The 12,301-nt window shown below is 37.8% G+C and overlaps 1 protein-coding gene across 1 annotated transcript; it reads left to right on the forward strand.

Moving 5' to 3' along the window:
• The first annotated feature begins 25 nt into the window (after nt 1–25).
• LOC136280219 (uncharacterized) lies at nt 26–8,741 on the forward strand. The gene is made up of 10 exons (XM_066165102.1): nt 26–116; nt 2,333–2,589; nt 3,088–3,208; nt 3,482–3,604; nt 3,696–3,818; nt 3,960–4,082; nt 4,249–4,371; nt 4,532–4,654; nt 7,131–7,652; nt 8,207–8,741. Exons 1-10 carry the CDS (start codon nt 53–55, stop codon nt 8,530–8,532), a joined length of 1,905 nt encoding a protein of 634 aa, XP_066021199.1. The 5' UTR covers nt 26–52; the 3' UTR covers nt 8,533–8,741.
• Nucleotides 8,742–12,301: the final 3,560 nt, after the last annotated feature.

Here is a 12,301-nt window from a genome sequence, read left to right on the forward strand (position 1 = left end):
ACACGCTGTGGCCGTTCTCTGGAATTATTGCTCACGAGCGTTTTCTGAGAACATGCTCTTTGTATTCTACTGCTTCGTTCTCGTCGTTTTGGCTTCCCTAATACCAGAAGGACAAGGTATAGTTTGAGAAAATTTCAAATTTTACATATCAATTTTTAATTATTTTTAATGACAACCACTGAACCTTGAAATATCCGTACAAGCTTCTCTTCTCGTATTAAATATAATAAATTATTTGATGAGACAGCCTATGTATTTTATGTACCTATGTATGTATTTTTAAGTCATTTTGTAACCCAGTTTTTTGAAGTAACAGGATCACGAACGAATTAAAATTTTAGGGAACATAGCCTGTTAAAGTATCTAAAAGTGAAAGTTTACTTTAAAAAAATATTTATTGTATCTTCAATGAAACCCAAGAACGTGTTCGACTTTTTTATCGGGTACAATGGATAAGTTAAAAACTGACAGACCTTCATTCGTATTTGAAGTCGAGGAGCTCCGTCGAACTCAACTGAAATGGCTTGGCTTGCTCGAATGAAAACTTTACAAAGCAGTAAAACTTTTCAAGTCTTGTAATGAAACTTTCTAATTCGTCACAACGGGAAAAATAACGTTTCGTGGAAATATGTTGCTCCCGCAAAACCTTCTTAAAAATTAAAAAAAAAAGGAAACAGTATTGCATCAAACTTGGCCTAAACATGTCATCTATGGTAAAACCTGGCCGATCCACCTTAGAAAGAAAGTTCTAACTAAGTTTGTGGGAATTAAAAGACAGGTGATTTCGACTAAAAGATTTTCTTAACAAAGACGACAGTTGACGTTTTAGGATTTATTGTTTCTGTTATACTCATTTATAATCTTGAAATGTACATGCTGGAGGGTAAAGTTCAGCGTTTCGCCTTCTAGTGACTGTTAATGCGCGCTACTTTTGTTACATTTTTAGAGTTAAAAAGCTAGGACCTGAGTAGTGCTGAATCGCTTTTCATACCGAGGAGTTCATAAAATTTATAACCTCGAGAGTTATATGTGAGCGAGTTTGTTTTTCTCTAGGTTTGTTTTTCATAATTTTCGCAGTATGCAGTATGCTCGAAGGCTGAACTTACGACATAACAACACACGCTTTGCATGAATTGACCAGGTTAAAAATCTCCGCGACAATAAACTTTGTAAAGAAACTAAATATGCTCAGACGTTTCGTCTCAGCATGGTTCGTTCTTTAAACTTTCGACCATTATTAAACAAATAGAGAAGCATTTATTGTGCTCTGTTCTCTTGTAAAGCACACAGGAGGCGGTAGAGTACGAAAGAAGTGTAGTGAAACACGAGATGTACTCGCCGAGTGTTTCTCTCCAATTCTTGAGTGCTCAAGCCACTTCCAAAGTGCTTCATAACAGAACAGGGCACAGTCAAGGCTTCTTTATTTGTTTTAAAGGAAAAAATCCGTTATATTCCCTACGCAGTAATTTCAATTTTCAAAACAAACCTTACTTCCTGAGCGAACAACAGTGTTGTCAGCATGCTCTATACTCTCCTAAAGCAGGCTACAATAAAGCAATCAGGATACTCATTAGAGTGATTCAAATGAACTAATTGGTTAAGCACGTCTGAAGCTGTCAAAAATGTTAAACCATCTAAGTTCACAAACTATCAACGCCTACAATCTGCAATAGTTCACAAACTGAAATAGTTCGGTGGGACGAATATAACACTTTTGCCTTAAGTGTCTTAGTCTTAATACGGAATCTGAACGTGAAAAGTTTAATGAAATCCGGCCGAATTGTGGCTCATAAAAACAGTTTTTTCTCGTGACAATTAGAAAACAAACGGCGCAAGGCGTGTGTTTTTTGAATAAACGATAGCCGAATTCACAGGAAAAAGATTGCTCGGGATGACAGCGCCGAAAAACTCGGCTGCTGTGAGTGATGTGGCCCACTCAACGCATCGGGAAGGATATCAGAGCAAGCTCTTAGTTCAGTTCACTCGAAGGGCGACCGATGTTATTTCTGAGGTTTGCTGCACTGTAATGACCGGAGATCGCTATGATAAGATAGTCGCGATGGACCTCAGCATGATCGCTGTTGCTCTAACATGCTCATGATTTGCATGAATTTAAACTTTATATACTATACGAGTGTCAGCGAAGGAAGATGAAAATAGAAGTGATTACTCAGAGTATAAATTAGAATCACTCGACTGTTATTCTCGTGGCAAAAACACAAAAGGAAAACAAAGCAATAATTGAGCACTAACACTGCTCTCGATTTCGAGTTTCAAAAGATGTTCTTAATACTACATAGCCACTTTCTAACTTAACGTAATATTTCACCAGGTAACTGCCGTAATTTGAAGTTTACCAGTTTTCCTAAACCTGGCTACAGGTTGGAGAATCACACGGTTCGAACTATTGAAGTATTCGACGAGGATCTCTGCATGGCGCAATGCTACCTGGAACCTAACTGCGTCAGTTATAACTTCCATACGATAATACGGCTGTCTGGAACACACAAGTGTGATCTGAATAACGCTACTATTGAACACGATAAAGATCTGGTGAAAAACGAAAGTTATATTTACCGCGGTGCTGAGGTGAGGATGACGCTTATTAGCCAAGAGAATGAAATTCTTTGTCTCGTCGAAGCTTCTTAACAAGACCAAGGATTCCCTAGCCTATCCCCCTCCTCTTAATTCTCCTTCCAACAACCAAAAGAAAGGTTATGATACTTACACGTTTAACCTTTGAAATAGAGAATTGGGAGAAGCATATTATTTTTTATTATTATTAATTTAATATCCCCACCTCCGGAGTTGTTGTGATACATTTTGAGGATTTAGACACATTTTTTTTCTCGCTATGAACAGTGCCACGTGTATAAAGAGAACCTATGTTCAATGCAGACATTTTCTTGAAAAATAAGCCAGCTTGCGTGGAACATATGGGCATATAAATGAGAGCACACACGAGGACCATTACAGAGGACCTATAGATTTGACAAACCTGCATAACATTCAGAACTCGCAAACACGAACGCATGCGCAGAAGGTAAACACAAAAATTAAAGTGCTCCTATTCGTTTTGTTCGTAAGAATGCTTGTGCCAGAAATCCTTGCAAGAATAATGCAACATGCCAAGCTGGGTTTACAGACAGAGGTTATCAGTGTTTATGTGTTCTTGGATCTGGATTTGAAGGCCATGATTGTGGTGAAGGTGAGTAATCCTCTGCAATTTGTTTCCAATCAGTAAGATGATAAATTTGTTTTTTCTTTTACCATTTTTTACAATGAACAACTGCTGAAGCGGATGTCAGTAAAACTGGATACAAATTCTACGCCAAGGTCAGAGATGATACCATCATTCGATAAATTTATCACCGAGACGATGAAAAGCATTAAGTTCTCCAATCTCTGCTTTCAGCCTTTCTCTTTTATTTTTTTATCGTCGTCATTATCATTATTATTATTTTGTCTAATTTTCATTTAGATATAGATGAGTGTATCAACAAGAAACACAGCTGCGAGGGCAATACGACGTGCAATAACACCATCGGATCGTATATCTGCAGGCGTAAGGAGGGATATCAAGAAATTGAGACAAACTGTACTGGTAAGTATTCTTATCTGACAACAGGAAACGTTAACATAAGCGTTAAAACAACAACCTTGACATAATTGTGATGCTCACTTTGTTTTCTAAGACATTGATGATTCTTGTAAAGAAACAAATGGTTCTGATGTAAATGCTGAGTGTAACAATACCCTGAGATCTTACAACCACACGTGTAAATATGGATTTCAAGAGAATGAAAACAATTGCACAGGTAACTGTTTTTAACCTATCATGCTTTTTTATTTCACCCTCCCAGTTTTATGAATTGAATACAAACCATAACAGAACAGAACACAAGACAAAGCATAAAAAATAGGTTCATTTAAATGATGCTTCTTTCTTAATGTTCTAGACTTGAACGAGTGTACTGACGGAACACACAGTTGTGATAAGGATGCTGAGTGTAACAATACCTTGGGATCTTACAAGTGCACGTGCACACATGGATTTCATGGAAATGGAACTAACTGCACAGGTAACTGTTTGTAACAGATCATGCTATCTTATCTCACCTTACTTTTTGGAGGTGACTTTAAAATAAAAGCAAATCAAGAAATACAAACAAACAAACATTAACAAAACACAAGAAAAAACAGAAAAACAGGTTTCATTTAAATGATACTTCTTTTTTAATGTTTTAGATTTGGACGAATGCTCTGACGGAACACACAACTGTGATGTAAATGCTGATTGTAACAATACCTCGGGATCTTACAAGTGTTCGTGTAAAGATGGATTTCATGGAAATGGAACTTACTGCACAGGTAACTGTTCGTAACACATTATGCTTTCTTATATCACCTTACTTTTCTAAGGTGACTCTACGATAAAAATAAATCAAGAATAACAAACATTAACAAAACACATGACAGAAACATAAAAAAAAGGTTTCATGTTCATGACATTTCTTCTATAATGTTCTAGATTTGGACGAATGCACTGACGAAACACACACCTGTGATGTGAATGCTAAATGTAACAATACCTTGGGATCTCACAGCTGCACGTGTAAAGATGGATTTCAAGGAAATGGAACGAACTGCATAGGTAACCGTTTGTAAACTATCATGCTATCTCATTACACTTACTGCATGCATTTTCCCATTCCCGAATTTTGTCTTTCGCTTCAACTATCCTATGCTTGGCGGAGTGGTAAACAAGCGTGTAGTTCGTTCCGGTAATGTGGTGTTCATCCTCACGATAGGGCTTTACGATAAGCTTCGTCGCCCAGTTTCATCTCGGAAAAATTATCGGAAATCGCATATCGTAAGGTAGACTTTAAGTAAACCTTAGTAGACCATCGCAGCGAAGTAGACCATCAAGATCGACTTTCGGCTGCTGGTTCAGGAAATATACAGACACGTAAGTGAGGCCACTGCCTCCAAACCTTCTTATGAGAGTATCATTCGCCTCCTCGCATGCTTCTTCTAACAAAGCCATCGCTTTTTCTTTCTTCAACTGGCTTATTTCTCATTCTCGTGGACTTTTTTTCTGCGTCGCATGCCTTAATAAGCTGAAGGGAATTATGCCAGTCCGAATTTCTGGCTCGGGGACATGCGAGGGTTTTTCTTGCTTAAACTTCGAGAACATTTTCGTGAAATTCTTTAACAAGTGAATAACCACTGGATATCAATGACGCTAAACCAAAGCAACTGTTTTTTCTTGCGACATGCGTCTCTATAATCTGTGAGTTACCTTAGCATTGTTATTGCGATGTAGACCTTTCACTGTAGAACGAGAAATAAATGACGTAGAAAGAGCGCAAATTTCAAAACAGCAAACTCGATTTATAGTTCAAGAAAAAGTGGGCTTCGATCGACAAGAGAGCGAAGGTTTGTGATTTTGGATGGTTTTTCGATAAGCTTATACGACAATAAAGCAAAAGTGGGTGATTTTCTGAACGACGCGGAAAACTTTTGGGCTCAGTGAAATCGCAGAGGGAATTTCATAGAGAGACAATAGCCAAAATATTGTAATTTTTTGGCTCGATCGACAATGGCGCTAAAATATTTTCGAATACACACTGTTGATGATGTCGCAGATCGTTTTTGGTTCGTCTCGTGCAACGATGGCACGAAAGAGCGTGATTTTTAGAATTACGCAAAACATGCTGAATGGTTAGGAAGTTGTAGAAAGAGTTAATTGTATGGCTCGTGCAACAAGAGCGCGAAAATTTATGATTTGAATGTTTAGTAAGTTGCAAAGGGAGTTCCTTGTGCGGCTTGGGCAACAGTAGCTCGAAAGAGCGTGAGTTTTTTAAAGACGTAATGGATGCGAAAATGTTTAGGCTCGATGAAGTCGCAAAGGGAGTCATGGTTGGTTTCAGAGACGATTATGGCACAATAATTTTTATAAATGTGAATGTTGGTGAAGGCGCAAAGATAATTTCTTGTTTAGCTCGCGTCATTACAGCGCGAAAGATCGTTTTTTTTTCAAAGGGACGCGAAGAGGTTCGAACAAACTTCTTAGCACGAGTGACAGTGATGCAAAAGTTTTTGAGTTTTGAATGTTAATGCTCGTACTGATGACAGTACTGTAGCGCGAGGGTTTTTTAAATTTTGAATGTTAAATAAGTTGCAGTGTGAGTTAAGGAGAAAGATAAGGAAAATGTATTTACAGAAATTTCAAAACAGTCCTATCCTCAAAACTCTCCTCAAAGTTTAGGCCTTTTTACTATGAAAAGATACAGGGTTTTTCATCTCGGTGGTGACCAACCTGAAATTTCGGTATCGGAATCGATAGCAGAAGCAGAAGAGTAGGCCAGGCACGCTGCTAGATTCTAGGTATGTCTAAAGACAAAGTTTGATACCAGGAAAGAGAAGAAAGAAACTCGTGGCACAGGGGTAGAAGTGCTTTTCTCTTTAGCTTCTTTTTAATTCAGGCCACTATTTTTCATTGAGGGAGACACCATAGGGATATGTTTATTCATCCATTCTGTAAAAGATAACGATTTACGGTTTGTGTCATCTATTGACGTCAAGATTCGTTCCATCTTCCTCTTTTTTAAAGCATTTTTTAATGGTATTCTTGTCTACTTTGCACAATCTGTTGAGCATTCTTCATCTCATTTCTGTCTCTTAAGATTTCACGAATCTTTTTATCACGAATGGTAAGCAAACTTCTTACTGCCATCGAAACTTTATTCCTTAGAATTTTTTCCTTCTGCTGCACAAGGTCAACCTTGCCATCAGGGCGCTTTCTTGACATTTCCCGTCCTCTCCACTTTTCGGAAAAAGCGTCCCATGGGCCAGGAAGCGTGCATTTTGATTGATCTATTTGTTCCTTCAGCGCCTCTGACTCCTACTGATTTTATCTTTCATTGGATCTTAGGCGATGTATCAACCAAGTATTCTTACTTGTTAGAGGAATTCTCAGGAGATGTTTCTTCTTTATCTTTTTCTACCGAATTTACAGGAATATTTTTCCTAAGTGGTAGTGGGCATTATAAACAATTCCTACTACAATTTTGACAAATTCTTACTAGTATCAGAATTCTCTCTTTTATTTTTTGTTTATTGCACAGGGTTTACAGCTGTGTTTACAAATCTTGGTAAGAGTGGATGGAAAGGTTCAGAGTCGATTGGTAGTTACTACACAGGTCAGGATCATGACGGACAAGTTGCAGTGTCCAGCGGTATTCAACAGTGGACTGTGCCACATACTGGTGAATACAGAATAGAAGCAATAGGAGCTTCCGGGGGATACGGTAAGGACAGTATCATCAAGAACGGAGGAAGAGGGGCACGGATGATTGGAAACTTTAATTTGACAAAAGATGAGATCATACATGTCCTTGTTGGTCAGAAAGGGAAAAGAGGAAATCACAACAAACAAACTGCTGGAGGCGGAGGAGGTACATTCGTAGTGAAAGAAGACAACACGCCTTTGATAATAGCTGGAGGTGGAGGGGGAATTAAAAATATGTCAGAACAACATCTGAGATGTGATGCGTCCACAAGCACCACAGGGAATGCAGGGGACAACTCGCCATTGGGTTCGGGGGGAAGCAACGGACATGGAGGACCTACAAATGGTTCGCTTTCTGGTAGGTGGAGAATTTTCTTTTTACAAATACTAAGATTTTCGTTGCATTCCACTGCCATCCTTCAGGATCTTCAACCAAATGAGAGAGTAAGTCGCTAATAATCAGATTTCGAATGATTTATTAAATCAATAGTTATCGAAATTATTTTTAAGTTTTCCTTTCATAATACTTTGGAAACGCCTCATACAAGCAGTTAAAATTCTGTCAGATTTGGCTTTTTCCTTTTTTGAATTTCCTGCACATTTGTCCAATTCTCTATAGCGATCCACGAATATACGGCAGGAGAAGACGTCGAAACAGATGACAAGGCTTCTTATTCGCTAATATTGAACCTGGATTAAATAGAAACACTAAACAGAGAGTCGAAGCTAACCCTAAAGCTGACTTGTCCTCACAAGCTTTTCATTAACAATATCCATGCAATAATTAAGCCTCAAAAAACCAAGAAATAAACTTCGTTGCGAAACACTGGAATCGTTGTTTGATCGCAATAACTCAAATTTAAAGGTGCTATTTTTAAGAGAACCACTGATCATTTTTTGATTGTATTATAGGTGGCGGCGGCGGCGGCTTCCACACAAATGGACACGATTCAAAATGCCCAACGTATTATAGTGGGGGGAAAGGAGGTTTCGGATATCATCAAGGGGGAGAGGGTGGATGGTATTGGTGGGGAGGGTTTGGAGGTGGCGGTGGTTTTTGTACACCAGAGAATGGACCGGGCGGAGGTGGAGGTTATTCTGGGGGAAGTGGTGGGGCTAACGAACATATTTCCTGTGGGGGAGGGGGAGGTTCTTTTAACGATGGAACAAGTCAGTTTAATGAATGTTGCTATAATAGCGCTGGTCATGGCTGGGTAAACATCACATTTTTCCAATGAAGAGCACATGGCAACACTTTTGTTAACGTTTAGTGCTAAACTACTTTCGCTTAAACGTGTCCTTAATGCAAATACAGTTTCCAATTGGCCAATAAATAAGCAGGTAAAGAATTTGCACTTGTTCGTATTTTGCACAAAAAAAAAAATTTGTGAAGTTGGTTCTCCATATTCATATACATTTCAATAACTGTATTTCCTCGAATAAGCATCTGCCAGGCGCTTACTTATAATTTTGGCTAAAGGTAGGGGCGCTTATCGGAAGAGGGATGTTTATTCGAGGGGGGGGCGCTCGTAAGGAATCTATTAACCTGTACTAATTCCACTGTAGCTGAAGCTTAAAAAGTTCTATATAAAGTGGCAATACAAATTTATTTTATAGGCAAGGGAGCAGATGCCAGGTCTGTCCCAATTGTGCTCGCAAAATGCTGAAAAGTTGCTCTCTGAAATGTCAAAAAGTTGCTAAAAAATTGCTTATATTAATAAAGTTGCTACTTAAATTTCTTGAAATTTTGTTTGTAGGCAGTAATTAAAAGCTTTATTTTTCATTCTACACAATAATTTCTAACATCCAAAAGAAATATAGCTTGAAACTTAGCTTTAAGAAGTTACTTACAAATATGGGTGTAATTTAAGAATAATCTGGAAAAAAATAGAAACGAAGATGGATTTTTTTTGGGCTTCATTTCAGCCAATTATCCGTTCTAATTATATCAGATAAGGATCGCAATTTTTTTCGTGCTTGATATGTGCTCTAAACCCTGATTATGTTAAAAACATTCTCAGAAAGGCAAAAATTGCTCGAGTTGGCTAGAACCGCAAAAAATTGCTCCAGACGCTAAAAGTCGCTCAAATGTTGCTGAGTGCAAACGAGAAAGGCCTAGTAAGCGCTTATTTGGGGGAGGGCGCCTATTTAAGCGTAGGAGCCGTCTCAGTTATCAGACTAGATCAATTCGGATCTGATTCATTTGTCATTAATCAGGGTACTAGCGCTTTTAAATACTTCATGTGATGGCACGTTCAAATTACGCTAAACTTTATTCACTTTTTAGATAGTCATTTTTTCTGCCAAAGTCTAGAATAACTTTTCAGGAGGCTCTTGTACTCTTTTACTAAAGTGGGGGAGAATGCTATACTTGGCATAAAGAAAGGACGTTTGTGCCTGATAACGACTAGAAATCAATTATCTAGAAAATTTTTCTTGCTTCCAAATGCACAAAAACCTTGGAAGAAAGCTTTGTGAGAGTTACAGAAAGGATCTCTCAGTTTTAGTGTTGATCAAATAGTACTTACTCATAACCTTACTTTAAGTCATTATGGTAACATGTTAATAACTATAGTTGATTTAAGTCAATAAAGTGATTTTTCGCTGTTAAAAGTTGTTTTGTAGATTTCAGAGCTCTGGTTATGACAGGAGGTTTGAGTTTGAAAAATAGAAAAATGGGTGTTGAGACTTGGGTGGTGAGTCCCAATGAAATTCCTTTGCAATTAGTAACTTTCAAAGAAGCACAACAGCTACTGTAGCTAGAAGTTACCTCCAGCTGGAGGTAACAAAGGAGACTGCAGTCTCCTTTGCAGCCCCTCTCAGGACGTAAGAGACTGGGTTACCTAGAACTTGGAAATTCCTTGGAAATTAATCATTTTCAAGAGGGCACAACAGCTAGCGAGAAGATAAGTTACCTCCACTCTCCTTCACAGCCATTCTAGATAAAGGAGACTGGGTTACCCATAACTCTGAAATTCCTTTACAATTAAATTTTAAGAGGGCAAAACAGCTAGCAAGATCAGTTACCTTCAGAAAACAAGAGCCTTATTTGAATTTAGCATTGGCTGCAGAGCCATCTTCCCTTTATAATCCTTGACTGTACTTTTTATTAAAATAGAACAGTCAAGTATACTGAAGAATCACAAGGCTTTTCGTCTCATTCAGAAGAAGAGAATGATAATGAGAATTCATCTGATTCTGAATCAGGCCTGGCATCTGGACACAAATCATCATCATCATTATCAGTTTCCACTGACGGGGGTAGTGATTCACCCGTACCAACAAGTGAACTATCAATAGCTCGATAGCTCACATCAAATCAACAACAGTTCAGATGAGCTATCGTCAAGTAACAGTGATATTATAACATGGCGCACAAGGTAGATATGTTTGATAACCCTCTCACTCCTATGAGTGACCAAGACAGAATTTCTCCCTACAATATTATGCAATATCAAGCAAACAAGTGATGAGAATTTAAAAAATTCATATATCAATCAAAGGATTATATGTATTAGTTCATCCAATACCAAATTCTCAGAACTAACATCATAAGAATTATAAAATGGAATGGTCAAGTTCTTGTTATTTTTTTCTGTACAATAGAGTTCTATCAATTCAAATCCTCTCTAACGAGAAAGACTGGAACTTTTGAAATAAGTAATTTTCATGGATAAAATCAGTGTCTTCTTGTCTCTTTTCCTTGTACTTTCATTGCATCATCCAGCTACTTAGGGATAAGAATAATCTAAGTTATCAAGAAGAGTGCGTTATCTTCAGTTGATATAGTACCAAATTCTCTTTAGTTAATTGATTTACAAGGAAATGTATATTAACCAAAAGGTAGAATTCTAATTTGAATCAGATCTTGAGAGTTGAAGAACAAGGCTCCTGCTTCTTGTAACAATAAGCAACATTTATTCTTGTCTTATAGGAAAATTAAGTCCAAGGAAAAAGCTCAAGAAAGTTCGAGAAAAAAGATTGCTGAACTCTGTGATAGATTATCTGATTCAGAGGACATGTTATCATCATCATCACCATCATCAAGTGAAGCATCACAATCAGAGTGACAGCTAAAGACAGAATTGAAGAAGTCTATTTAATCTTTAGAAGTATTTAATTAGTGTCTTTCCCTGTTGGTTTTGTTGAAAGAATTGGTGGTAGCAGTCAGTGTGAGTGTCGATGATCCGTCCATTTTTAAGCTGTATTCTCAGAAGAATCACAGTATTGCTAAAGGTTCTTATCTTACAGATCCCAGGTTCCCAGCTAGGTGCTTTTATCTTTGACAAAGTTAGTCACCTGGGGCACCAGGGCTGTGCCAGCTAGAACACACCCCTAAATTTAGACATATTTGAGATCCAAAAGCCTGCATATAGCTTTATGCTGCAAGTGGAAAACAGGGTTGGAACTTGTGATGAGAATTAATCATACATGTTTCCATGATTTTAAGCTGTCCATGCATAATGCAGAGTAATTTCATATTTCCTCTATTAATTTTTTATATACTTTTCAATAATCTTGTAACCTTATCTATTTTGCATCAGAAATTTAAAACATGTTGTTTTCATCTTGGTGCTGATCTACCAGACTGCCCCTGTTGACCCTGACTTGAGTTTTGAGTCTTTCCCAGAGGTGGTTTCTTTGCCTGGGATAACTTACTCTTTCCTTTGTCGGTTTTACCTCTAAAGAGTCTTTTTAAATCTAATGAGTTAATTTGAAAGGAAGATTTGTAGCAGACTTATTTCTTTCTTTTGAATTTGGCATCTGTTGGGCCTTTTGTTCCACATTGGCCATGTCAATGGCTAATCTAGTAAGTGCATAGAGATTGAACCATTGCTGTAAACAGAGGAAATGATTTCCTATTAGTTACCACCAAGTTTCTGCAGAGATACCAACCCTCAGAAATAAATAAGGAACCTTTTAACTGCAAAAACCATGAACACCAAAAGAGAGAGTCTGCTCTCAAAACTTCATTGCAAGTTGCTCTTCCTTGAGTGAATGCTGGTC

Source organism: Pocillopora verrucosa, chromosome 4 (genome assembly GCF_036669915.1).
Source record: "Pocillopora verrucosa isolate sample1 chromosome 4, ASM3666991v2, whole genome shotgun sequence".
Taxonomy (NCBI): domain Eukaryota; kingdom Metazoa; phylum Cnidaria; class Anthozoa; order Scleractinia; family Pocilloporidae; genus Pocillopora; species Pocillopora verrucosa.